Genomic DNA, 24,122 nt, shown 5'->3' with positions numbered 1-24,122 from the left:
GCAGGTTGCACACAAACATTTTAAAACACAGCATACTTGCAGGACTTTTGCAGTGCTTTTTGCAAAAAGCAACAAAGTTGCAGCATACAGCTTGCCTGGGGGAGCATGTGATTTTTGCAGGGATACAGAACAGTTTTGTTCTTGGAGAGGGAGGGAGTGAGAGAAAAGGAGAGACACAGACTGGTTCCAGAGGGAGAAGCTGGCAAACTTTGGAAGTGTCTGGTCAAAGGAGAAAACTGGCTGTCTGAAAGGTGACCTGAAAGAAGGAAGATCATCTGGAGAACCCTGAAGGGGGCAAGTTTGGTCAGCAAGACTGATTGGAAAGGAATCAGTTGCGGATGTCCTGGAACAAAAGGAATCTCAGAATACCAACAAGAACCCTCCTGAGTGGTAACCATTTGCCTGTTAAGCACCAAAGCCTGGTGAACTTTGTTAATGCTAACTTCTGTGCATAGTACAAGAATTGCCTGCAACCAGTGAGATTGGACTGTGATCCAAAGAACTTTTCTAATCTTAAATACACATTACACACACCTGCGCTTAGTATTAGAGGGGGATTAAGTAGGTTAGGTAGGTTGATAGTAATAAGTTAAAGTTTAATTCTGTTTCCTTGTTCAAATATAATTAAAAACTTAAACAAAAGGACCCCTTTTTGTATTGTGGTGCATATCTATTGCGGGTTTTTGGGGTCATGTGGACTCCGTAACACCCTATCTGCACCAAGTTCCTTGGAGTTCACTTAACTAGTGACCTATCGCGGACACTCAGCATCCCCTCACTTGTCGGGAAGACGCAACAGTGACTGCGCTTCCCAAGAAGACTGAGGCAGGCACCACCGTCACGCAACAACAGCATCCACTGGTCAGTAGTAAATGCCAGATTTGGAGTCGTCTTATACAAAGTGTAATATTCAAACATTGTTTTTAAGGAGGAAAATGCCTTCCTTTTTTCAATTTTTAAAATCATATTACAGGTAAACAATGCATGAGAATAGGGTACATCATCAAAAAGGGGGGAAATATCAGTATAATGACATAATATAATGCAATTGGGTGAAAATTCCGTGGTCGACCAGTGAACCATAAAAGTCTGCAGAACTTCAGCCGGTCTATCAGATCCTGAAAAGACCCTCCAGCATTTCGGTGCGATTTTGCTATGGATCCGTCGTATACGACGGTGTAGCCAATCTCCCCAATGCACCTTCAAGGCGTACAACTGTATTCCGGGTAAAGGAAAGGTTCCTTTTAACCCCACACCGCTGACGAGGTTTCTTGCCTCACGTCTCCTTTGCTCACGTGACTTCTGCCGCGGTGGGTGGCGAAGTTGAGGAAGTTTGACAAGAGATTTTTCCATGCAGACGCCAAGGTTGGGGAGGGTGACTGGACGCTGAGCGGTAAACGCGGTCGGGAACTTCTGTGAAACTTTCCACGCTCTTCAACTTCGCTCTGGCACGCAACTCTTGGAGGAAATAAAGCCCCCTCCCCAATTTAATATAGTTTTCGGCTTCAAACAGGTCACTGTAAGTACGACTTTTAAAAAATATCTATTAACTGAGGGAGTGTGATTTGTAACCACGTGGTTTTAAAATTAGATTTTAATTGAAAATGGAATTTGTAACGTTTAAAATTATAGATTTTAATTGAGAGGGAATTTTGTAACAATTTTAACATGTAGCAGATTTTAATTGAGAGGGAATTTTGTAAGCTGTTCTTAAAATATTAGAATGGTGAGAATGAAAATACTGTATTTGAATATATTACAGTTTGGTTGTTCGTGGCGATTTCAGATTTTATATTTGGGTGATGTTTTTGAGTTGCCGATGAGTTTGCCGCTCGCTTCCCGCAGCAGGATGTCCATGGCTTTCCTGTCCAAGAAGAAGAAGTTCAAGTTCCTGGTGAGCTTGACCCTGGTGAAACTCTCCGCCGTGCCGTTCGTCAACGGGATCCTGTTCTGTAAAATCCGCCTGCGGCAAGGAGGGACCTTCAGCGAGCTGACCTCACGGTGAGCGTGTTCCCTTCGGCCCACTCCACACATCCTACCTCCTGCACGCAAATCTCCACTGGGAGATCGCTTTGTTGAGCACCGGGGCTCTGTCACCCATTTCAATTCCCCTGCCTACTGACACGCCTGTCTTCATGTACTGCCAGACTGAAGGGAAAATACAACACTGGAGAAACTCAGCAAGTGAACCCGTGTAGCGAAGATAAAGATGCATAACCAACGGTTTGGGTTTGAGCCCTTCATCAAGGTGTGGGAAAATGTCCAAACATTAAGGGGGAGGGGAGATGTGGGGGGAGGAGCACGGTCCCCATGGGCAGGAGGTAATAGGTGGAGAAGGGAGGGAGGGAGGGCACAGCAAGGAACAGGGGGAGGGGGGAATGGAGAGGGAAGGGGGGTGGAGAGCTGGAGGGGAAGGGAGGGTGAATGGAGAGTAGGTTAGCAGAAACCGGAGATAGTCTGCAAATTGGATGAACTGTACCTAGTCTGGCACCCTCCAACCAGATGGCATTAACATTGACCTCCGGTTTGAGTTCGAACCCCTCCCTGTTCTTTTCCCCCCCCATCTCCTTTTCCCCCAGCATTCTGTCTTTCCTTGTCTTCTCCCCTTTTCCCTGTCTCCTTTCACAGAGACAAAACCTTTCCTCTTATCCAATTAACATAATTTGTTTGTTGCCTTCCCTGGCCAGTCTCTCTCTTCACCACCACCACCCCCACCGACCCCGGCTTCATCCAGACATCTTCCTATTTTTTTTGCGTATACCTTGCAGATGAGCTGATTAGTCAGTAATGTATCTTTACCTCCTCTGGATGCTGCAAGACCTTCTGAGCTCCTCCAGTACTTACTTCAATTGCAGATTTCCACGTTTCACCTGCTTCTGGAAATCACCTTCCTGAGACCACCCCCCTCCCTCACCACCACCACCAGAACGGCATTATAGCACAGGTTGGCCCCTACCAATTAACCCTGCAGCTCATTCCCTGACCAATCCCATCTTCCAAGATTCTTGGGGGGGGGGGGTTAATTTTGCAGCTAATAAACATGCAAGGAATCCAGGGAACCTGGGTCAGGGTAGAATTCCCTGGCTGTCACAGGAAGAGCTTGCAAACTCTGCATGGACAGCATCCTGAGCTTCCGGTACCAGCGTCTCCACACAGATGGCACCAAAGGTCAGGATTGAACCGCTGTCCCCTGGTGACAGGAGGGAGCGACTCGATCACATCAGAGGAAGCAGAATTCCCAGGATCTCGAGTTGGAACCACGCAGTTAAGATTTGGTTTGGTCAAAGAAGGGCCCATCCACGCAAACACCTTTACATTTGGCTCGGATCCCAGTTACTGTCGAGAAAAATCTTCCACTACCCCTCTGCTCCAAACTTAGGCTCCCCACCCCATGTGTGGGGAAACCCCCCCCCCCCCATCAACCCCTCTCTCGGGATTGACCCACTCTTCCCACCCCCCTTGCCCTCCCACCTTCAGGTCTCATCCCTCAACCCCCTCTTCAAGTCACCCCTCTCTCCCCTTCTCGCTCCCCTACTCTCACATTTCTCTTCACCTCCTCCCAGTCACTTCTTCTCTCTCCCCCATTCACCCCCCCCCCTTTCCCCATGCCCTCTCCGGTCTCTCACCTACCCCCTCGCATCCCTATAATGGGTCTCTTCCCCCACCTAGCCTACTCCTGCTCCTCTTTCTTCTGTTCTCATATTCAGACACAGGGAGGGTGGGCTCTCCAGTAAAATCGACAGTGCAAGAGGGGTGAGGGTCTCTTTCTCTCTGCGGAAGGTGGATTTTGGAGGCTTGGTCAATAAGCAGTTTGTGGCCAACCCGCCCCCTCCGAGGCCCACTTGCTGGTTCCACCCTCCGAGTGTGGAGACTCAGGAGGGAAGTATAAGGTCCATGCTTGACTAATGACATGGCCAGATGCCACTAGCCTTTGGACAGTGGAGGGGGTAGGGGGGGTGGAATGAAGCTGTGTACAGACCTAGGTGAGACAGCTGCAAGGTGGTGCGCTAAATGGCATTTTCTTCTCTATTACATTGTGCTAATGTGATGGCCGCTTTGTGCACAGTACAATCCCACAAGTAGCACAGGAACATTTCAGCCCGCGGTGTTGTGCTGACCTACGAAAACCTACTCCGCATCACTATAGTCCTTCCCTGCCTCTCACCCGTCTCCCTCTGTTTTTCTTGGGTCCGTGCAAGTCCCTATTTTACCAGCCTCCTCCACCATCCTTGGCAAGGCATTCCAGGCACCTGTCGCTCTGTGCTTTTTAAAAAAAAAATTCTTGCATCTGACTGGTATGGTTCGAGTATGGGGCTGGCAACAGCGATTGGAACCAGGATTTGTACGTTCTCTCAGTGTCTGCTTGGGTTTTCCACAGGGGGTCAAAAATAAGGGGGGAGGGTCAACTATCACACGAGTATATACAGTATTAGTACTACTTGGTAGATTTGTGAATGTTCAAGATGTGATCCATGCACAAGCAGAGTTTTGCTTTAATTTAGGCATCGTGTACAGCACAGACTTGTGGGTCGAAGGCCCCATTCTGCTGATGTACCGTTCTCTGCTATTTAAAAGCTCTTTCCTGACTAATGTACCCCACCTTCCCAGGGAAGAGGTGGAGGACAACTGCGTGCAGTGGCAGAAGGAATTTCGCTTCACTTGCAAGATGGGCGCCAACCCAGTGACGGGGGTCCTGAATCCAAGTGTCTGTCGGATGTCCGTCCGCAAGGTTAGTGCTCTGCTGACCCCAGGTGCAATTGTGGTTAGTGAACGGGTTGTCGCATAATAATGCATTAAAATTATGATACGCGACGACTTCTGCTTGAGCCAAGAACCGCTGTGAGCATTTCCCTACCGAGAGACCCCTCAGAGTCGCTGAGCGTCCGTGGATTTGCCTCCCATGGCCTCTGCAACTACACGGGCTCCTGTTCGATCCCAAGCTCCAGATCCGAACCTTGATGCAGTCAGGAAGCCCGAGTCCCTTGGGGAGCCCTTCTTGCCTTCCCGAATCCCGGCTCCGATAACTGGGTCCTTTGACTGCAGGTCACCCGCAGCCTGTGTAGGTCCTTCAGCCATCTTCAATGATCTAATGAAGGCTGTAACGTACAGTAAAGGGCCAAGACCTTTGGTGGGGGAGGGGGGGTTTTGATATTCAGAGCAATCTGCGTCCAAGCTCCCTAGAGGAGGCTGCGCAGTGAGATAGATCGGTGACTCAGTCGGGGTACTGGGTATTAATATTGGATCCATAAGATATTAGAGCAGAAGTAGGCCAATCGGCCCATCGGCTCTGCTCTGCCATTTAATCATACTCGTCAGTCAGCCCCACTCCCCAAACCCTTGATGCCCTGACTAATCAAATACCCATCAATCTCTGCCTTAAATACATCCAGCGACTTCCCTTCCACAATCGCCTGTGGCTACAAGTCCCACAGACTCACGACCCTCCGGTGAAAGAGATTTTTGCGTACCCCTGTTTTAAATTGATGGCCTTTTATCCTGAAATTGTGGCCTCTTGTCCGAGGCTCACCGACCGTGGAAATAGATGATGCAGCTGTTCAAATCTCTGTTTTAGGACCCCCTCAGGAAACCATGTGCACTTCTGGTCACTGTGGCAGGAAGGTTATGGCGGCTCAGGAGAGTATATAAAAAACATTCGCTTGGGCTGGAGTGCAGCAGCGGTAGTGAGAGGTTGGGCTGCTGCCTCGAGAGGGGTATTTGGGGTGGGTAGTGAGGCATTTAAGCAGGCAAGGCACGGAAGGGTATAGATCATAGAGTCATAGCTTACAGAAAAGGCCCTTCAGCCCAACCCGTGTGCAGACCAAGATGGCCTAGTCCCATCTACCTGCATGTTTGTCCATATCAGAGGAAGGGGGGGGGGGGAGAAGAGAAAGAGGAGGAGGGGAAGAGGGAAGGGGTGAGAAATGGAGGGGGTGGGAGGAGGGGAGAGCAAGAGAGGATGAGTGGGAGGAGAGGGAGAGCAAGAGAGAGGGAGGAGGGGAGGGGGAGTGAGGGAGGAAAGCTAGAGAGGGGAGGAGGGGGTAGAGTGCAAGGAGAAGAGGAAGACAGCGAGCCAAAGAGAAGAGGTAGACAGCGAGCCAGGGTGACGAGCCTTCTCTGCGAGAAGTTTGCAGAACTAACAAGGCTTCTTGTTTCCCTATCCGCACAGTGCTGTTGCTATTATTGCCCCACTGTTGTGGAGATGGTAAACACAGGCTCTCAGCTGTTTCCTCCCTGACGTCAGTGTGTGTTGTTCCATTGTTGAGTGGCTCCGGTTGCCAAGTGTTGAGACATCCTGGGTTTGTGTAATCCTGCGTGGGGATGTATGGACTTGTGGAGAGACGTTGGTCTCGACGTTGAATAAAAGAGATATCCCGCATTACCTGGCATCCTCCTTTGTGACCTCTGAACCACCCCCGCCCTCCTGAAAGGCCTCCAACCCCCCCTCCGTTCCTCACCTGAGAGACATCCAACTTCCCAGCCCCTCTCTCAGAGTCCTCTGACAACCCCCACCCTCCCGAGAGACCTCTGACACCCCCGCCCTCACCTGAGAGAGATTGTGTGCTGCACCTTTAACACCCCAGCATCCTGACCTGTTGCCTGGTTTCTCCACAGGAGATGAAGGGTGGGAAGTCGTTCGTGAAGGTGAGGCGTTCACTGTCCTTCTGCAGTGGGGAAGAGGGAGGCAGGGGATGGTGTGCAATGGGTGGAGGGGGGGCATGTTCCATCTGGGGCAATGAGAAGAGAGGGGGAGTGAGGGCCATACCCAAATCTGTGGGGAAATGGGGGAAGAGAGTTGGCTCCAAGCAGATAAGGTCGAGGGAGCAGGATTGGGGGGGGCCGACTCGAAGACTCACTCATCGCAGAGGGGCGCCATAGAGGTAGAAATGGGGTGGAATATCTGATGGCGTGGACTGGAATGTTTCTGAGCTGAATGTTCAGCCAGTCTTGTACCATTTGCATGAGGAATTTCCCTCACTTTTGCCTCGCCTTGGGGAGGGGCTCAGACTTGGCTGGGTTGGAAGGTGGTGTAGCCTCCGGCTGGAGCAACCTCCTGCTTTTCATGATCCTACGGGGGCCCTGGGCTGTGAGGTTGGGAAGGGTGAGAGTGATGGTGGCTACCACAGGCCAGCACCGCTTTGTGGGCTGAAGAGCCTGTGCTGATCTGCACCACAGATGATCAGACATAAGACTGCAGATGCCGGGGCCTGGAACGTGGAGGCTGTTTGATAAGTCAAGCTTATTGTCATCTGATTGCACAAGTACAAGCCGACGAAACAGCATTCTCCGGTCCTCAGTGCAAAACACGCAGACACACAACCAGATATAACACAAATAATGCATATGCAGGACAAGTATTCATATATACACAAAAAATAAATATTGTTTTGTACAAATGAGAGTCTCGGAGGGTCAGTGTGAGGGCGACCCTTTTGGTCATTCTCACTGCCCGTGGGAAGAAGCTGTTCCCCAGCCTGGTGGGGCTGGCTCTGATCCTCCCGGAACTCTTCCCCCAATGGGAGCAGACTGTAAGATGCTGTGTGCGGGTTGGAGGGGGTCCTTAATGGTTTTGCTCGCCCATTTTAGGCGACGATCAGGTCGATGGAGGGGAGGGAGACCCCAGCGATCCTCTCGGCCGCTCTCGTGGCCCAGTAGATTGACCTCCGACCCATTTCTCTGCAGCGGCCGTACCCGCACTGTGCTGCAGCCTCTGTCGAGTGTTTGCTCTCAGTGGTTCCGAAAGAGGGAGGGAGGTTGGGGGAGCGCTTGTGATTCTTGCTGCTGACAGTGTTCTATTCTACAACCCCCCCCAATCTCCTCCACCCACCACCTCCAGCTGGGCTTCGTTGACCTGAACCTGGCTGAGTTTGCCGGTGCTGGCTTCACTGCTCGCTGCTGCCTCCTGGAGGGCTACGACACAAAGAACACCCGGCAGGACAACTCCATCCTCCAGGTATCCACCCCGGGATCGCTGGGAAGCCCTAGCTTTGGAAAAGGTTCCCCGGCTTCAGCCTACCGCAGTCAGGCCAGGCCTCTCGGCCCCTCCGGTCTGTTCTGCCCGACTGATCCAAGTGTAACCACGGGGCTGGTGGGTTAATTGTGCCCTCCCCAATGGGTGAGGTGAGAATCTGGGGGTGGTGGGAATAACGGTAGAAGAAAATGGTCTTGGAGCAGAAATAGGCCATTCAGCCCGTTGAGTCTGTCCCGCCATTTAATCATGAGCTGATCCATTTTCACCCTCAGCCCCACTGCCCGGCCTTCTACCCATAAACCTTTGATGCCCCAGCTGATCAAGAACCTGTCAATCTCTGCCTTAAATACACCCAACGACCCGGCCTCGACCTCCGCCTGTGGCAACAAATTCCACATTTACTGCCCTCTAGCTGAAGATATTCCTCCGTATATCCGTTCTAAGCAGACGCCCCTTCAATCCTGAAGTTGCCCCCTCTTGTCCTGGACTCTCCCTCAATGGGAAACAACCTTTCTATGTCTACTCTGTCCACGCCTTTCAACATTCGAGCTGTTTCAATGAGATTAACCCACCCCCCCATTCTAAATTTCAGCAAATACAGGCCAACAGCCGTCAAACCTTCCTTGTATTATAACCCTTTCAGTTCAAATCTGATCCTATTTATCATCATGTCATAAAATAAATGTAATGTTACACAAAATTGCTTTTTGTGTGCCCTAAGGCAGACAAAGATTCATCATTAACATTACCCAGCACCCTTTCAGTGAGAAAAATAATCTTTAAGTGTCTGTGGATTTGCCTCTGGCACTCCCACAACCCTCTGCAAGACTCCAGTGCGGTTCAAACCCTCAACAACCCAAACACAGATCTAAACCTCTAACCTTTGGACAGGAGGGCACAACTTTAGGATTGAAGGGTGTCCGCTTCGAACAGAGATTTCTTCAGCTGGAGGGCAGTGAATCCAGGGAATTTGTTGCCACAGGCCGCTGTGGAGGCCAGGTCATTTAAGGCAGAGATTGACAGGTTCTCGATCAGCCAAGGTTACAGGGAGAATGCCAGGCAGTGGGGAAATGGATTAGCTCATGATTGAATGGTGGGGCAGACTCGATGGGCTGAATGGCCTATTTCTGCTCCTATGTCTAATGATTGGTAAAATACTGTTTTGTCTGGTTGTGTGTGTGCAGTCAGATTATAAATGAATATGAAATGCATCAGTGGGGACGGTGTTATGGAATAAAATCAAGAATTTAACAGAATATAGAAACAAACATATCACTAATATGTGTAAAGTCTGTTTTCCTTTGTGCTTGTTTTTGTCGTGGGTAAATACAATATTTTTTAAAAAATCAAAGGACATGTTGAAATGGGGAAGAGAAGAGTTCGGGGGCTCTGCCACTTCTCGCATGGGTGGACAGGGTCAGTGCCTCTCCTGAGTCCCTCTGCCTTAATGCTTCTCCTTCCCCCCCTCCCCTCCCCACCCCTCCGTCTCTTCTCACAGGTGTCCATCTCTATGCAGCTGGTGTCAGGTGACCCTTGCTTCAAGACGTAAGTGCGACAACTGCGGGGGAGGGAGGGTGGGAGCTTGGTCTTGTCTGTTGCTGGCTGGAGGAGCTGTCGGGGCGGGAGATGCGCGAACTTCTTAGAACTTAGCACTGAAAACGGGCCCTTCTAGTCTGCGCCAAACTATTATTCTGCCCAGTCCCGTTGGCCTGCACCCACTCCGGAGCCCTCCCACCCCTCCCATCTGCTTACCTGTCCAAGTTCTTTTTAAATGTTAAAATTGAGCCTCCATTCACCACTCCAGCTTGTTCCGCACCCCCTCCCCTCTCTGTGTGAAGAAATTCCCCCTTAACGTGCCCCCTTTCACCCTTAACCCGTACCTATCCTTTGGTTCGTATCTTTTTTTTTTTTAATTTTTTTATTTTTCACACCATAAATCACATTAGCCATGATATACACTATTTCTTTTTCACACATATACAGTGACTTTTTCTCCCCCCCACCTTTCCTCCCAAACCACCCCCCACCCCCCCCCCCCTCATCCATTTTAGGTATATAATCTAGGTTGCATTAAGCCAGTCAGACAATGTTGTCATTCAACAAAATTACACCAGAAATTCTACTGAGTCCATTCTTTTCTTTCCTTCTCCTTCCATCAACTTAGGTAATGTTTGTCCCCGGTAGGTTTTCGCTATTATATTTAATGTAAGGCTCCTATACTTGTTCGAATATTTCAATATTATTTTTTAACCTATATGTTATTTTTTCTAATGGAATACATTTATTCATTTAAATTTAGTACTTTCTTCCTTTTAATTTGGTTATGTATTCCATTAATATTTAAAGACATATAGTTCAGCGTAGCCCTTTTATATTTTGTTTATCTTCTCTTTCCGTTTTTCCATCATTACCTTTCCTCCTTTTCCATTTCTGTTTTCTTATTTTCAACTCTTTATAAGACAACATTCCTACAACATCCAACATTTTCCTTATTCTCCTATTTCTATCTTATTTATCCCCAATCTCCCCTTCACCTCCTGAGTTGTCCTTTATCCCTTGTCGGACAACCACATCTCCCCTCTCCATTTGGATTTGCGAATCCACTCGCAAGCGTCAACTGATTTTGCAGTGACCGCTATTTCCCCCCACCCCGCCTCCCCCAGAAAAGATTTCACTTTACATATGTCACAAAGGTCACTCTTTTAATTCCCTCCTTATTCTCTCTATTCCATTACCTTCCCTTATTAATTCTTGTCTATACTATCTATATTTTCCTCTAAGTACAGATACATTCATGTATGCTCATTGTCTCTATTCACTCTTATACCTCTTTACCCGCATACATATCAATCGTGATCATTTTTACTCTCATTACCCGTCTTCATCCCTCAGTCTATTTTTGTCTTTACCCACATACATATCAATCGTGAACATTTTAACTCTCATTACCCGTCTTCCTCCCTCAGTCTATTTTTGTAATTGTTCTGCAAATTTTCGTGCTTCTTCTGGATCCGAGAATAGTCTGTTTTGTTGTCCTGGAATAAATATTTTCAATACCGCTGGATGCTTTAGTATAAATTTATACCCTTTCTTCCATAAAATCGCCTTTGCTGTATTGAACTCTTTTCTCTTCTTTAGGAGTTCAAAACTTATATCTGGATAAATGAAGATTTTTTGCCCTTTATACTCCAGTGGTTTGTTGCCCTCTCTTACTTTTTCCATTGTCTTCTCCAGTACCTTTTCCCTTATAGTATATCTTAGGAATTATACTACAATAGATCTTGGTTTTTGTTGTGGTTGTGGTTTAGAGGCCAATACTCTATGTGCCCTTTCTATTTCCATTTCTTGCTGTAGTTCTGGACATCCTAGGGTCTTAGGGATCCACTCTTTTATAAACTCCCTCATATTCTTGCCTTCTTCATCTTCCTTAAGGCCCACTATCTTTATGTTATTTCTTCTGTTATGGTTTTCCATTGTATCTATTTTTTGAGCTAGTAGTTCTTGTGTCTCTTTAGTTTTTTTATTAGATTTCTCCAATTTCTTTTTTAAGTCTTCTACCTCCATTTCTGCTGCTACTGCCCGCTCTTCCATCTTGTCCATTTTCTTTCCCATTTCTGTTAAGGTCATCTCCATTTTATTTATTTTCTCTTCTGTGTTGTTTATTCTTTTTCTTAAATCCTTAAATTCTTGTGTTTGCCATTCTTTAAATGACTCCATGTATCCTTTAATAAGAGCAAGTATATCTTTTACCTTGCCTTTCTTTTCTTCTTCTATTTCACTGTACTCTTCCTCTTCCTCTTCTTCTTCCTCTGGGTTGACCATCTGTTGTTTCTTTGTTGCCCTTTCCTCCTCTTCTTTCTTGTTTCTATTGTCTTCTGTGGTCTCTTCTTGCTGCAGGTGTTCTGCAGCTGTCGTTGCCGGCTGTGGAGATCGACTCCCCAGCTGGTCCTCCCTCCCGTCGGTGTGTTTTTCTTCATTCGCATCGCGCATGCGCGAAGTTTCGCGCATGCGCGGTTGCGCACTTTTACTCGGCTCTGCGAGCCATTTTTGTAGTCCATTATTTACCGACCTGAGGGAGCGGGTTTCTCTCTCCGCAGTGGGCCTCTTCGGACAGGTAAGGCCTTCACCTTTTTCCTCCTTTGTCTTCTCTTCCTCTCTTCTTACCGTTGCTTTCGATTTTTCTTTTTTTGTCGCCATCTTCTTTCCACCTTTATACTCACTTTTCTGTAACTTTTATTTCTGTGCCTTTGTGTTTTCTTTTGTTTTTCCCGACTTTTCTGGAGAGGGCTGGAGTTCACCGTCCGGCCACTACTCCATCACGTGACTCCTCCTTTGGTTCGTATCTCAAGTGGAAAAAGCTGACCTACATCTACTCTGTCTAAACCCCCCCTCATAATTTTGTAGATTAATTCTCCCCTCATTCCCTTACACTCTAGTGAATAAAGTCCTCACCTGTTTATCCTTGTAGCTCAGTGCCTGAAGCCCTGGCAACATCTTGGTAAATCTCTGCACTCTCTCAACTGTATTAATAATTTTCTTGTAATTGGGTGACCAAAGCTCCACACAGTCCTCCTTGTTCCCCTTCTAGGCCCAGTTCCACAGCCCAGCCCATCGAGGTCCTGGGCTGTCAGAATTCCTTGACACTGGATTGTAAAGGAGACGATGGAAAGGGGAGTTCTGGACCGGAGCAGGATCCAAGGTTCAGACTGACAGGTATTGGTTGCCTCTCTTGGTGGGGGGGTGGGGGGGGGGGACAGCAGCAATCATCAAGGATCCACACCACCCATCCTATCCATGTATCTGACCAAATGTTTCTCAAACATTGCAATGGTACCTTCCTCAACCGCCTCCTCTGGCAGTCTGTTCCATTCACCCGCCACCTTCTATGTTTTTTTTAATGACCTCACAAATTCCTATCAAATCTCTCTTCCCCCACCCCCCCACCCCGACTTTAAACCGATATCCTCGAGTTACCGTTTCCCCCGGGGCATGGGGGCTTCAGCAATTCCTCTCATGACTTTGTGCACCACGTAGCTATGAATTGGATTGAAAACAGCAACTCATACACACAGCCCCTCTTCATCGACTACAGCTCGGCCTTCAACACCATTATTCCCTCAGCGCTGGTCAAAAAGCTACAAGCTCTGGCCCTTTGCAACTGGAACCTTGTCGGAAGACCATCATCTCCTTGGTTTTGCCGACATTGAGCACAAGGTTGTTGCTCAACAACCTGATCGATCTCCCTCCTGTTCGCTTCCTCGTTGCTGTTTGTGATTCCGCCGACAACTGTGGCGTCATCGGCAAATCTGTAGATAGTGTTGGAATTGTAGCCTGGCCACAGCCGTGGGGGTGTAACGAGTAGAGCAGTGGGCCAAGCTCACATCCTTGGGATGCGCCTGTGTTGATAGTCAGTGAGGAGGAGACGTTGTTTCCAATTCGTCGAGGGGTCAGGAACTTCAAACTCCTGGAGGTCAACATCTCCGAGGATCTGTCCATGTCGATGCAATCGTGAAGAAAGCTCGCCAGTGGCTATACTTTGTGAGGTATCTGAGGAGATTCAGTAGGTCACCGAGGACTCTCGGAAACTTCTACAGGTGGACCGTGGAGAGCATTCTGGCTGGTTGCATCACTGCCTGGTACGGAGATGCCAAATACTCAGGACAAGAAAAAAAACTACACAGGTTTGTTAACTTGGCCTGCGACATCACAGGCACCAGACTCCACTCCATCAAGGACATCTGAAAAAAGCAGCCTCTATTCCTCAAATACCCCACCACCCAGGCTACCATCAGGGAAAAAGGTCCAGGAGCCTGAAGACGAGCACCCAAAGGCACAAGGACGGCTTCTTCCCCTCCGCCATCAATGAACCAAGACAATGCCTGACTTTTCATCCATTATTATTGTTATTTTTTATAGTAATGTTGTTTAGATGGTTATAATATGAAAGTTTGCACTGTGACGCTGCCAAAAAACCCTGAATTTTGTGACCTGCTCACGACAATAAATTCTGATTCTGAGATCACTCTGCTCCAAGGCATAAAGTCTCAGCCAGTTCAACCTCTCCCTGTAGCTTGGGCCCCCCTATCACCCCCACCCCCCCCACCCAAGTCCTGGCAACATCCTCGTGCCAACGTTCCTTTTACAGGCATGGCTTTCTGTGATTTTTTTTTTTCTTTTAAATCCAAAAAGGCCCAGGTAAGTTGTGATCTTTTCCCCAATGGCCAAAGAGCGGGCTGAACGGACCTTTTCAGCACACGTGGCACATAACGAAACGCCTCTTCCCCTCCCTGTCAGGTTTCCAAGACTTTGCGTCGGGATGAATCCAGGCTCCCCAAACAGATATCGGTTGGGACCGAGGAGCGAGAACGAGGATGCGATTGGCTGAAGGCACTCCATTCTTATCTGATCCCATTAGAAACCCCCCCTAATTGTATACGTTCATTGAAATTTATAATTGTGTACATTTCTATAAGATTCCCTCTCATTCTAAATTCCAGTGAGTACAGTCCCAGACGACTCCATCTTATCTCGTAGGCCAATGCCCCCCCATCTCTGGAATCAACCTCCACTGCACCGCCTCCAAAGCCAGTCCATCCTTCCTCCAGTACTGAAACCAGGACTGCACGCAGTTCTCCAGATGCAGCCTCTCTGGTACCTTGTACAGACGCAGCAGAACCTTCCCTGCTCTTAAGTTCAATCCCTCCAGCAATGAAGGCCAACGTTTTATTTGCCGCCTACTGCACCTGCGGACCAACCTTTTGTAATTCATGCACAAGCCCTCCCAAGTCCTACACGGCAGTCCGCTGCAATCGCTTTCCATTTGAATAATAATATGATCTTCCATTTGTCCTTCCAAAGTGGACGGCCTCACATTGACCAACAGTGTCCTCCACCTTCCAGACCCTTGCCCTTTCACTTAACCTATCGATATCCATCTACAGACTCTCCGTATCCTCTGTTTGCTTTTCCACTCAATTTGGTGTTATTAACCTGTCAACCCTGTACTTTCTCGGAACAGGAATCCCCGAGGGAAGTGACCACACTCCTGAGCAGGTGATACGGAAAAGGCACTCGAGGAATTCCAGCGCCTCCAGTCAACTGTCCAAAGTCTCGGGTGAGTGGACCGATCCTTGGGAAATGGGATCCGGGTCTCCGAAGGGGAGAGAGGTTTCCGTGGAGTCTCAGATTTGGGGGGAAAGGGTTGTTGTAAATGGGCCTTTGGGTGGAGGCGAAACTTTGCATCTGTTTAGCTTCTGGCAGTGAGAGCCTTCCTTTTTGGAAGGTTATGGGATAGCATTGACATTGAGTTCCTCTTTTCCAGAGTTTCAGGGGTCTTGTTCCCCAGCCAAGATAAAGGCTAAAGATGGGGGCGCTGCTGGCCGGACCCGAGAAAAGCAGGGAATGGACTCCCCTGTGGGGTCCAACCACCCAGTCTAACTGCCATCAGTTTCATACAGTGGCCGAGGACCTGACAGTGGTTGTAATTAGAAAATCTGTAACCGTAGGGTCTGGACCCAGGATGGCGGTGCCTGTGTTCGCCAGCGGCCACGAGAGGTTGCAGACTCTGGGGGAGCAGAGAACTGGGAGAACACCTCCCACCTCCTCCACCATTTGAAAAGAGAAGCAGACCCATGGGATGGTAGCCACAGCGGCGGACCAGCGAGGGGCTCAGCGGCTGAAGATGCACATGGGTGGCGGGGCTCTGGTGACCGTGGTTGAGGGATCCACAACGGACTGCTGCAGACAGGCTGGAATGAGGAAGGGGGCGTGCCGGGCGTCGGAACTGGGATGTGACATGGCACCGAAGGGTTCTTGATTGGGTCGGAGGTTCGGATCTGCTATTAATGGCTCAGACTTGATTCTGTGCGGTTGCGGGAGCGCTAATCCACTGGCACTTGGCGACTCTGGGGTGTGGCTGGGGGGGGGTGCTTGTTTGTGCTTCTCTTTCTCTGTAAGGAGCGTTTTGGGCAAATTTTGGGGGTGGCAAATCTCTCCGCCTTACTGTATACGAAAAGAAATCCCGTATTCCTTTATAGCATGACAAGAAATTGAATCTGGAAGATACAGTCCCCAGCACGCAGGCCCATATCCGATCCAGAACAAACATTCACCTTTACCGGCTCCGATGCAAGCTGAAAAACCCATGGGATAACTGCAGGGAGGCATGAGAGGGTCTGGGGGGTGAGAGCGAGGGAAGTCTTGGGGTGCTCTGAAGGATAGGGGTGGACAGGATCCTCGCGTTTACACCGTTAAAACCCCTACAGAATTGATCATCCGACAAGGAGGGCCCCAAATGAAATTATTTCAAGGCTCCAAACCAGGGTTCAATGATCGCCAAAGGTTCAGGTGATCAAGAAAGCAAATGGAATGTCGGCCTTCATTGCTGGAGGGATTGAATTTAGGAGGAGAGTAGAGGCTGCTTTCTTAAGACGCCGCCTCTTGTCGATGTTCTCGATGGAATGAAGACTGGTACCCGTGACATTGCCGGCCAAGTGATCAACTCTCCTGTCCTTGTGCATTGGCCCCTCTGTACCAGGCAGGGATGCAACCAGTCAGAATGATCTCCACCGTGCACCTGTAGAAAGTTGCAAGTCTTCGCTGATGTACTGAATCTCTTCAAACTCCTCACAAAGTACAGCCACTGGCAAGCCTTCTTTGTGATTGCATCGATGTGGAGGCCCCAGGATAGATCGCCAGAGATGTTGACACCCAGGAATGTGAAGTTCTTGAAGTTTCTTCCAAGAAAGTAGGACAGGCTCAATGGGCTGAATGGCCTACTAGTCAGGGTGCTTTGGGTTTTTTAACTGTGCGCGGTCCAGTTGAGTGAGAGGGACCTCTGCAGAGGGGGCATACTAGTGACCTCAGCTTCTGTTTTCTCTCCCCTCCACTTCTCCCCCCCCCCCACCACCTGCAGGCTACAGCTCTGAGAGCTCGCTCTGCGTCCCCCGCTTCGAGCTGGCTCACCGGCGAGACGGATCCAGCGGCAGCGGGCTCTCCTCTGGGATTGGGAGCATGGCCGACCTGAGGGAGGAGAAGGAGAAGGGACCCTCGCCTCCCCTCAGGCTCTCCTCCCGCTCAGAACGGACCTCCAGGTAGGGGCCTCTCCACAGTTCCCATCTCACTGGCCCAGAGGGTCCCTCCTGCCTGTACTTCATCCCTGTCCCCTCCTTCCCTGCCAGTCTCAGACCCATCCACCCCTTCCTCTTCCCCCCCTCTCTCCCCTCCCCCTCCATCTCTCTGGGCATGTAGGACCATCATACTGACACCCCCCCCTCGCTCTATTCCCTCTTCTCCTGGGGGCAGGCATGGATGGATCACCATGTTGAACCACTTCTCTTCCCCACCCCCCACCATTGTCAGGTCGAGTAGAGCCACTACACTGAACCCCCTCTCCCTGTGTCTGTGTTGTGTCGGACCACCATCCTGAACTCTCTCCCCTCTCAACCTTATGCCCACTGGGTGGGCTGGGTAGGAAAATCACCTGAACACCCACCCCCGCCCACTTCCCCAGGATTGGTTCGGTAGTACAACCATCCTGAAACCCCTCTCCCCCTCAGAATGCATGACCACCATCCTGAACTCCCTTCTCCTTCCCCCACCCCCCTCCCTGGCAGGTGGAGGAACGAGGGCGCGGAGAACCGTCTCACCCAGGTGGACGATACCAGAGTGGACGCAGACGACATTGTGGATCGGATCCTCCGGGACCAGGACTTCAGCCAGTCTGGCAGCGGAGAAGGTGAGTGAGTGGATTGGGGGTGGGGGGAGGTGCCGGCAGGTCAGCCAGCTTCCCACACAGCAGCCATGCTCCGACACGGTCATCAAGTTTGTAGATGACCAAGTCGTTGGCCTCATCAGGTAACGATGAGTCACGGTGTAGAGAGAGGATGGAAAATCTTGTGATATGACTGCTACTTTCTGAGTCTCGATGTGGACAAGACGAAGGACATGATCGTGGAGTTCAGGAGGACCAGGAACGACCACCCTCCGTTACACATCAAGAATTCTGTAGCGGAGAGAGTGGAGAGAACCAAGTTCCTTGGAGTTCACTTAACTAGTGATCTATCATGGACACTCGACATCACCGGACTGCACTTCCTAAGAAGACTGAGGTGGGCAAGGCTACCGGCCACCATCCCGTCAACCTTCTACAGGAGCTCTATCGAGAGCGTCCTGGTTGGCTGTATCACAGTGCGGGGATGGTTGCTGCAGAGAAATGGATTGGAGGTCAATCCACAGGACCATAAGGGTGGTAGAGAGGATCACTGGGGTCTCCCCCACCCCACCCCCTTCAACGAGATCTACTGAGATGGTTGTCTGAAGAGGGTGCGTAAAATCATCGAGGACCCCTTCCAACCCCTCGCACAGCATCTTCCAGCTGTTCCCGTTGGAGGAAGAGATACAGGAGGATCAGAGCCAGCGCCACCAGGCTGGGGAACAGCTTCTTCCCACGGGCAGTGAGAATGTTGAACGACCAAAGGAACTGCTCACACTGACCACCCAAGACTATCATATTTGCAAAATAATATTTATTTATATTCATGAATACTTGTCCTGTGTATATATTGTTTGTTTGTATGTGTGTTACATCTGGTTGTGTGTCTGCAGGTTTTGCACTGAGACCAGAGAACGCTGTTTCATTGGGTCGTACTTGTGCAATCGGATGACAATAAACCTGTATCATGACCAGAGGCCAGATGATCAGAATCTGTGTGGCAGAGCGGACACCAGAAGTTTAATTTGCCTCTCACGGTGAATCAAATGCCTCCTGCTCTTGGGCCCGACACGGTTCGCTGACAAGGTGTCAGCAACCTGAAATCTTCGTTCTTTTTCTCTCCACAGAGGCCGCCTGAACTGCAGGAACCTTCCTGTGTTCCCTGCATCATGTGCATGTTATTTTCCTTTTCCCTTTTGATGACTTGGGCTTTTTTTTCTTTCTGTTCCAGATAGTGGGCTGCAACTGTATGTGGGACGAGACGGGACGGTCAGACTGGGGAGCTTACTTACGGATAGCAGGTGGGCTGTAGCCTGGGGCGTCAGCTTGGTTTGATGGGTGGTGCCGCAGAGGGAAATGGATCCGGACTGGCTGTCGGGACCATAAAGGAATAGAAATAGGCCATTCAGCCCATCGAGTCTGCTCCAACATTTAATCATGAGCTGATCCCTCCTCTTGGGCTCAGCAGTGGAGAGGGTCAGGAATTTCAGATTCCAGGGTGTCAACATCTCCAAGGATCCGTCTTAGAGCCTCCACGTTGATCCATTCGCAAAGGTGGCTCGCCAGTGGCTGTACTTTGTGAGGTGTCTCAGGAGATTCGGTACATCACCGAAGACTCTTGTAAACTTCTACAGGTGGACCGTGGAGAGCTTTCTGGCCGGTTGCATCACTGCCTGGTACGGAGGCGCCAACTCTCAGGACAAGAATAAACTCCAGAGGGTTGTTAACTTGGCCTGTGACGTCACAGGCACCAGACTCCACTCCATCTACATGAAGCGGTGTCTTAAAAAAGCAGCCTCTATCCTCAAAGACCCCACCACCACCCAGGCCGTACCCTCTTTACTCTGCTACCATCAGGGAAAAGATGGTTATAATATGAATGTTTCCACTGTAGCACTGCCGCAAAACAATGAATTTTATTAAATGAGGAGCCCAAAACTGCTCCCAATTCTCCACGTGAGGTCTCCCCAGGGCCTTATAAAGCCTCAACATCACATCCCTGCTAAATTCCAATGAGTACATTGGAATAGATTCTATTCCTCTTGAAATGAATGCCAGCTTTGCATTTGCCTTCACCACTGACCCAACCTGCAAGTTAACCTTTGGCTGTCCCGCACTCACCTAAACCTCGCCCCTCCTCTGAGAGGAGGTACCCCCTTCACACCACCTTCCCAAACCTTGCACTCATACACACTCCCCATCATCCCCTACCCTTGAGGACTGAAACCTGGGCTCTCCTTTCTGCTCCTCTATTGGAGGCCAATGGGGACCCCCCCCACTTTGATTTCCCCCTCCCAGTGTGGTTGGATCTCTTCCAGTGGGACACGGCACCTTTTCCTCCTCCCCTCCTCCTTTTCTGCCCTTCCCCGAGAGCCAGTCTCCTCCAGGCTGAGGACTAGGGGTTGGGGGAGGGGGAAAACCCACTTCTATTGGCTACAGGCTCAATCACAGGTTCCCTGGCCAAGACCCCGCTCCACCTTGCGCTTGGAGACCCGGGGGGGCTAACAGCACCTTGGTACTGCACAGGATCACAAGATAGAGGAGGTCAGCCCATCGAATCTGCTCCACCATTCTGTCATGAGCTGACCCCACTCCCTGGCCTTCTCCACGTAACCCTGACTAATCAAATACCTGGTCAATCTCTGCCTTCAATACACTCAGGGATCTCACTTCCATAACCACCTGCGGCATCAAGTTCCACAAGGTGCTTTCAAGCTGCCTTGTAAAATGGGGTTAACTGGCGATTTGCCCAGTCAGCACCCCACTCACAAGGTAGCTGGAAAGGGTCTGACCCGGTCAGCGGGCTCCTAAATCAACCAGGTCCCTGCCCTACCTTGGAACCCTGTTAAACTTACCTCGGCCTTGTCTGCGAGTGGCTTGCAATCGAAAATGGCTGACCCGCTTATTCCAGTGACGTCACGGGGATGCGTGTTGGCGCCGAGTTCAAATGCAGAGAAGGAACTCAGGAAAGGGGAAATTATAACGTGGTTTAAACATGCTTCCCAGGAAGAGTTTAAATCTTTTACATCATTCGGTGAGTGTGTGGCGCGTCAATCATCGCGGGGGTGGGATCCCCCTTAAGTCACCGGGTTGGTGATTTAACCCCTGCAGGTTAAAAGGTGCTGAGACCCATTGAACGCACCTGGGTCCCAGGAGGGCTACCCAGGCACAGCAGTTTAAAAGCGCCTACAAATTCATGACCCTCTGACAAAAGGCAGCGTAATTAGCATAGCGGCATAGTGTAACACCGTTACAGCGCCAGCGATCGGGGCCGAAGTTCAAATCCTGCGGTGTCTGTAAGGAGTTTGTACGTTCTCCCCTGTGTGCATGGGTCTCCTCCGGGTGCTCCCACCATTCAAAATGCACCGGGGATTGTTAATTGGGCGACACGGGCTCATGGGGCTGTAACCGTCCTGTATGTTTGTCTAAAATAACCCTGAGCGTCTGCCTCCCTCCATGCAGGTGGTGCGGCTACAAGCCCGTGGTGATAGGAAGCCTCTGAACTGGTCCGGGCGACCGCCTAGTCACCTTGAAGCTGGGCCGCCCCCAACCCCCGGCTTTCACTCTGGAAGATCTACTGCAGATAGAGAGAGCAATGGGGGGAAGAACGTAGGGGGAGGGAGACTGCCCACCTCATCCCAGAGAACCTGGCGAGAGTGTTAGAGGCAGTGCATTCATGAGGAAAGGCAGCGACTGCAAAATGAACAGGTGTTTCTGCGGGAACTGGCCTCTGCTTGACTGGTGTTAGGGATTCTTCTTGTTTATTTTTCTTTACCTTCTAACAAGACTTGGTGTGTGCTAGCTGTGTCGCTGATGATGGTCCTCTGCACCGCGAGAGAGCTGATGGCACAGATTTGGTTCATGGCATGCGGGAAAACTTGGTGCGCAAGGTTGAATGGTGCCTATTGATGCCGGTTTTTAGAGGGCCTCTTCCCATCCCCCGGGCATGAAGCCCCTTTAAGACCCAGGTTGTCAGCTTTCCCCAGGGGGAAAGGTGACCCCCCCCCCCCCACCACTGGCTTCGGCCAGGCCATTTGTCCCAAACTCCTCAGCCAATGGGGAAGTGGAACGCCTTCCTGTTTAGCTGACTGTCGGAGACGTGGGGGTGGATAGAGAGAGAACCAGCCACGATGAGGTCAGGTTCTCAGGCGTCTCTGCGTGGGTGCGGGGAGGGAGGAGTTGTGTGTGGTTTTTTTTAAAAAAAATAAATTTAGTTTGTGGATTCCCAGAGATTTCAGGGCAGCCTTGTAGAATTGGCGACTTGGTGGGGGGGGGGGGGGAATGGGAAGGAGATTCCATTTTGCCCTGAGGTCAGTGGCCCTGGATAGAGTGAGGAGGTGGGCACAACCTGGAGCGAGTTATCCTGTTAAAACCCAGTGACTTCGATGCCTGGTGTGTCTGTTTTCCTTTGGGAATGAATTTCTCCCAAGTAGTGGCAAAATTACCTAAATACTTGGGGGTTCCCCGTTGGGATTTTCAACTCTCTTCCTGCATTCGGCAAGTGGTTACCAGTGACCTCTCTCCCTTCCCATCTCGGTCTAGTCTGGGCCAAAGTGGGCAAAGGAAGGCGCTGGTTTGGGGAATTGTTGGAGGGGTGGTGATGTGCCTTAAACCCTGGGCACCTGCCACCTTGTAAGGGTGTGTGACCCGGTCCAGGAGACGTTGGGGTGGGTCGTGAGTGCAGTTGAGGCAGGAAGGGAACTGGTGCTGAGCTCAACCAACAGGAGGTGGGGGAGGGGGGCTTTGGGGAGAGGTAGGGGAGATGGGGACAGGGAGGGAGAGAGGAAGGAGGGAGAGAAACTCCATTGATTTCCCATCATCCACCAGATTTGATCTGCATAAATTTTCTTTTAAACAAATATGGTCCCTTTGGGAGTAATTATTTGGTAGGAATGTGGACCTGGGCCAATAATTATCCCACTGGATCATTTGGAGGTAACTTTTTCCATGTCCTTTTACCTCAAATGATAATAATATGTCTGAATCCTTTGCAAACAATCAGGTTGAGAGGGTGAAGGTCACTGTCTCTGCTCAATTTCCAACCCTGGCAGTTTATAAGAGGGGGGTTCCCTGTCCTTAAAGGGGCAGTGCTTTCTTAAAGGGCAGGTTGAGGAGCTAACCTTTTGTCCAGACGTGTTTATTGGTGGGAGATGGGCAAGGTGGCGGCCAGTGATGTCATTTTCCTCTGAAAATTGAAAGCTGTTAGGTCTGCTTTGTTCATGAATGAGTGAGACAAACACCAGGCTGAGTCGAAATCAGGGTTCTTTGTTCTTTATTACCGGATTGTAACACTTGCGACTAAACATGTTAGTCAGAGAATGCATTCTGCCGTTATCAGCAAAATGGTGATTTTTTATACCCTTGGATACATGCTTAGAACATCATCATATCATTACTTGTCCAATGACTAAAACTGTTGCTATCCTTTCCCTGCTAGCTTCCTGCCTCTCAATCCATCAATGTCTCTCTTATCTTGTAAGTACAAGGATGCATTCTGTTACTCCTTAGTACTGGGTGACTCCTTCTCCGGTCCCATCTCATGATGTTTTACCTAACAGGAGTACAAGGACACCTCCCCTTCTTGTTACTGCCCTGTACAGGGTAACTCCCTACAAATTCCCATCTCATGATGTTTTACCTTACAAAGCGAGGGATTCTTGAGCTTTTATTTGGTGATCCAGTTGTTTCCTTTTTGTATTGTTACGGGGTCTGTGCATCTCCCTTTAAGACTGCAGATCTTGAATATTTTTAACCCCCAGTTGCCTGTTGTTGCTAAATATTCCCGTTAAGTGCTAACTACAGGATTGTGTGTTTCTTAAGAATGGAAGGTTGTTTTTAGAAATGGTAATTTATCAATAAAATGTCTTTTTAAAAAAAAACAATTGTTTTGAAAAGTTATTGAATTAACAGTGTTGTTTTGAGGTTCAGAAAAGTTGTCTTGGACTCAACAAGCACATTTGTACAGTCGTTGAGTTCCAGGACACAGAAATAGGTGCTTATTCCCACCATCTCTCTTCTAGCAAGCAGATGCCAACGACTGGGTACCAGAAGGCAAACCATAAAGTTGGCCTCCATTGTAAAAAAGACTCGCGCAGAGGTGGTTGGCGCTGGTGCGTGTTCCGCAGGGAGCGAAACGCGGAGGCCTGCAGACACTGCGAAAAGACAAACGCTGGAGGAACCCAGCAGGTCACACAATGCACTTGATATTAGCAACGGTAAAGGTGCACGGCCAACGTCTACGAGCCTGAGCACTTCATCAAGATGTGAATAAAGGAGTGGTGGGGGGGGGGGGCGGGGAACGAGCACAGGCAAGAGGTACGAGGATGGGATGCAACGGGGTGGGGGAGGGGACGAGCACAGGCAAGAGTTACGAGGATGGGATGCAACGGGGGAGGGGGCAGCCTCTCTGAATGGAGAGAGAAGGGGAGGGAGAGCTGTAAA

General features: G+C 49.8%; 1 protein-coding gene across 2 annotated transcripts; it reads left to right on the top strand.

Annotated features, from left to right (window-relative positions):
* The first annotated feature begins 1,318 nt into the window (after positions 1-1,318).
* LOC138754714 (early estrogen-induced gene 1 protein-like) lies at positions 1,319-23,554 on the top strand. Of its 2 annotated transcripts, none has more exons than XM_069919438.1 (12): positions 1,319-1,519; positions 1,849-2,001; positions 4,609-4,729; positions 6,613-6,642; positions 7,835-7,951; positions 9,468-9,514; positions 12,558-12,682; positions 14,988-15,083; positions 16,884-17,061; positions 17,584-17,705; positions 18,913-18,982; positions 21,144-23,554. In XM_069919438.1, exons 2-12 carry the CDS (start codon positions 1,850-1,852, stop codon positions 21,181-21,183), a joined length of 1,098 nt encoding a protein of 365 aa, XP_069775539.1. In that variant the 5' UTR covers positions 1,319-1,519; position 1,849; the 3' UTR covers positions 21,184-23,554. The 2 variants fall into 2 exon arrangements, with proteins under 2 accessions (XP_069775539.1, XP_069775538.1); XM_069919437.1 differs by having other exon boundaries at positions 1,846-2,001.
* The last annotated feature ends 568 nt before the right edge of the window (positions 23,555-24,122 follow it).

The sequence above is a fragment of the Narcine bancroftii genome, chromosome 2 (genome assembly GCF_036971445.1).
Source record: "Narcine bancroftii isolate sNarBan1 chromosome 2, sNarBan1.hap1, whole genome shotgun sequence".
Taxonomy (NCBI): domain Eukaryota; kingdom Metazoa; phylum Chordata; class Chondrichthyes; order Torpediniformes; family Narcinidae; genus Narcine; species Narcine bancroftii.
Note: the sequence above shows the minus strand (reverse complement) of the source record. Positions and strands in the feature narration are given on the sequence as shown.

Excerpts from the sequence above, each read along its gene's own strand:
- LOC138754714 (XM_069919438.1), top strand. The coding sequence starts at position 1,850 with ATGTCCATGGCTTTCCTGTCCAAGAAGAAGAAGTTCAAGTTCCTGGTG. Across the intron at positions 12,683-14,987 it reads TCCAAGGTTCAGACTGACAG|GAATCCCCGAGGGAAGTGAC; the intron begins GTATTGGTTGCC and ends TTCTCGGAACAG. Across the intron at positions 18,983-21,143 it reads AGCTTACTTACGGATAGCAG|GTGGTGCGGCTACAAGCCCG; the intron begins GTGGGCTGTAGC and ends CCCTCCATGCAG.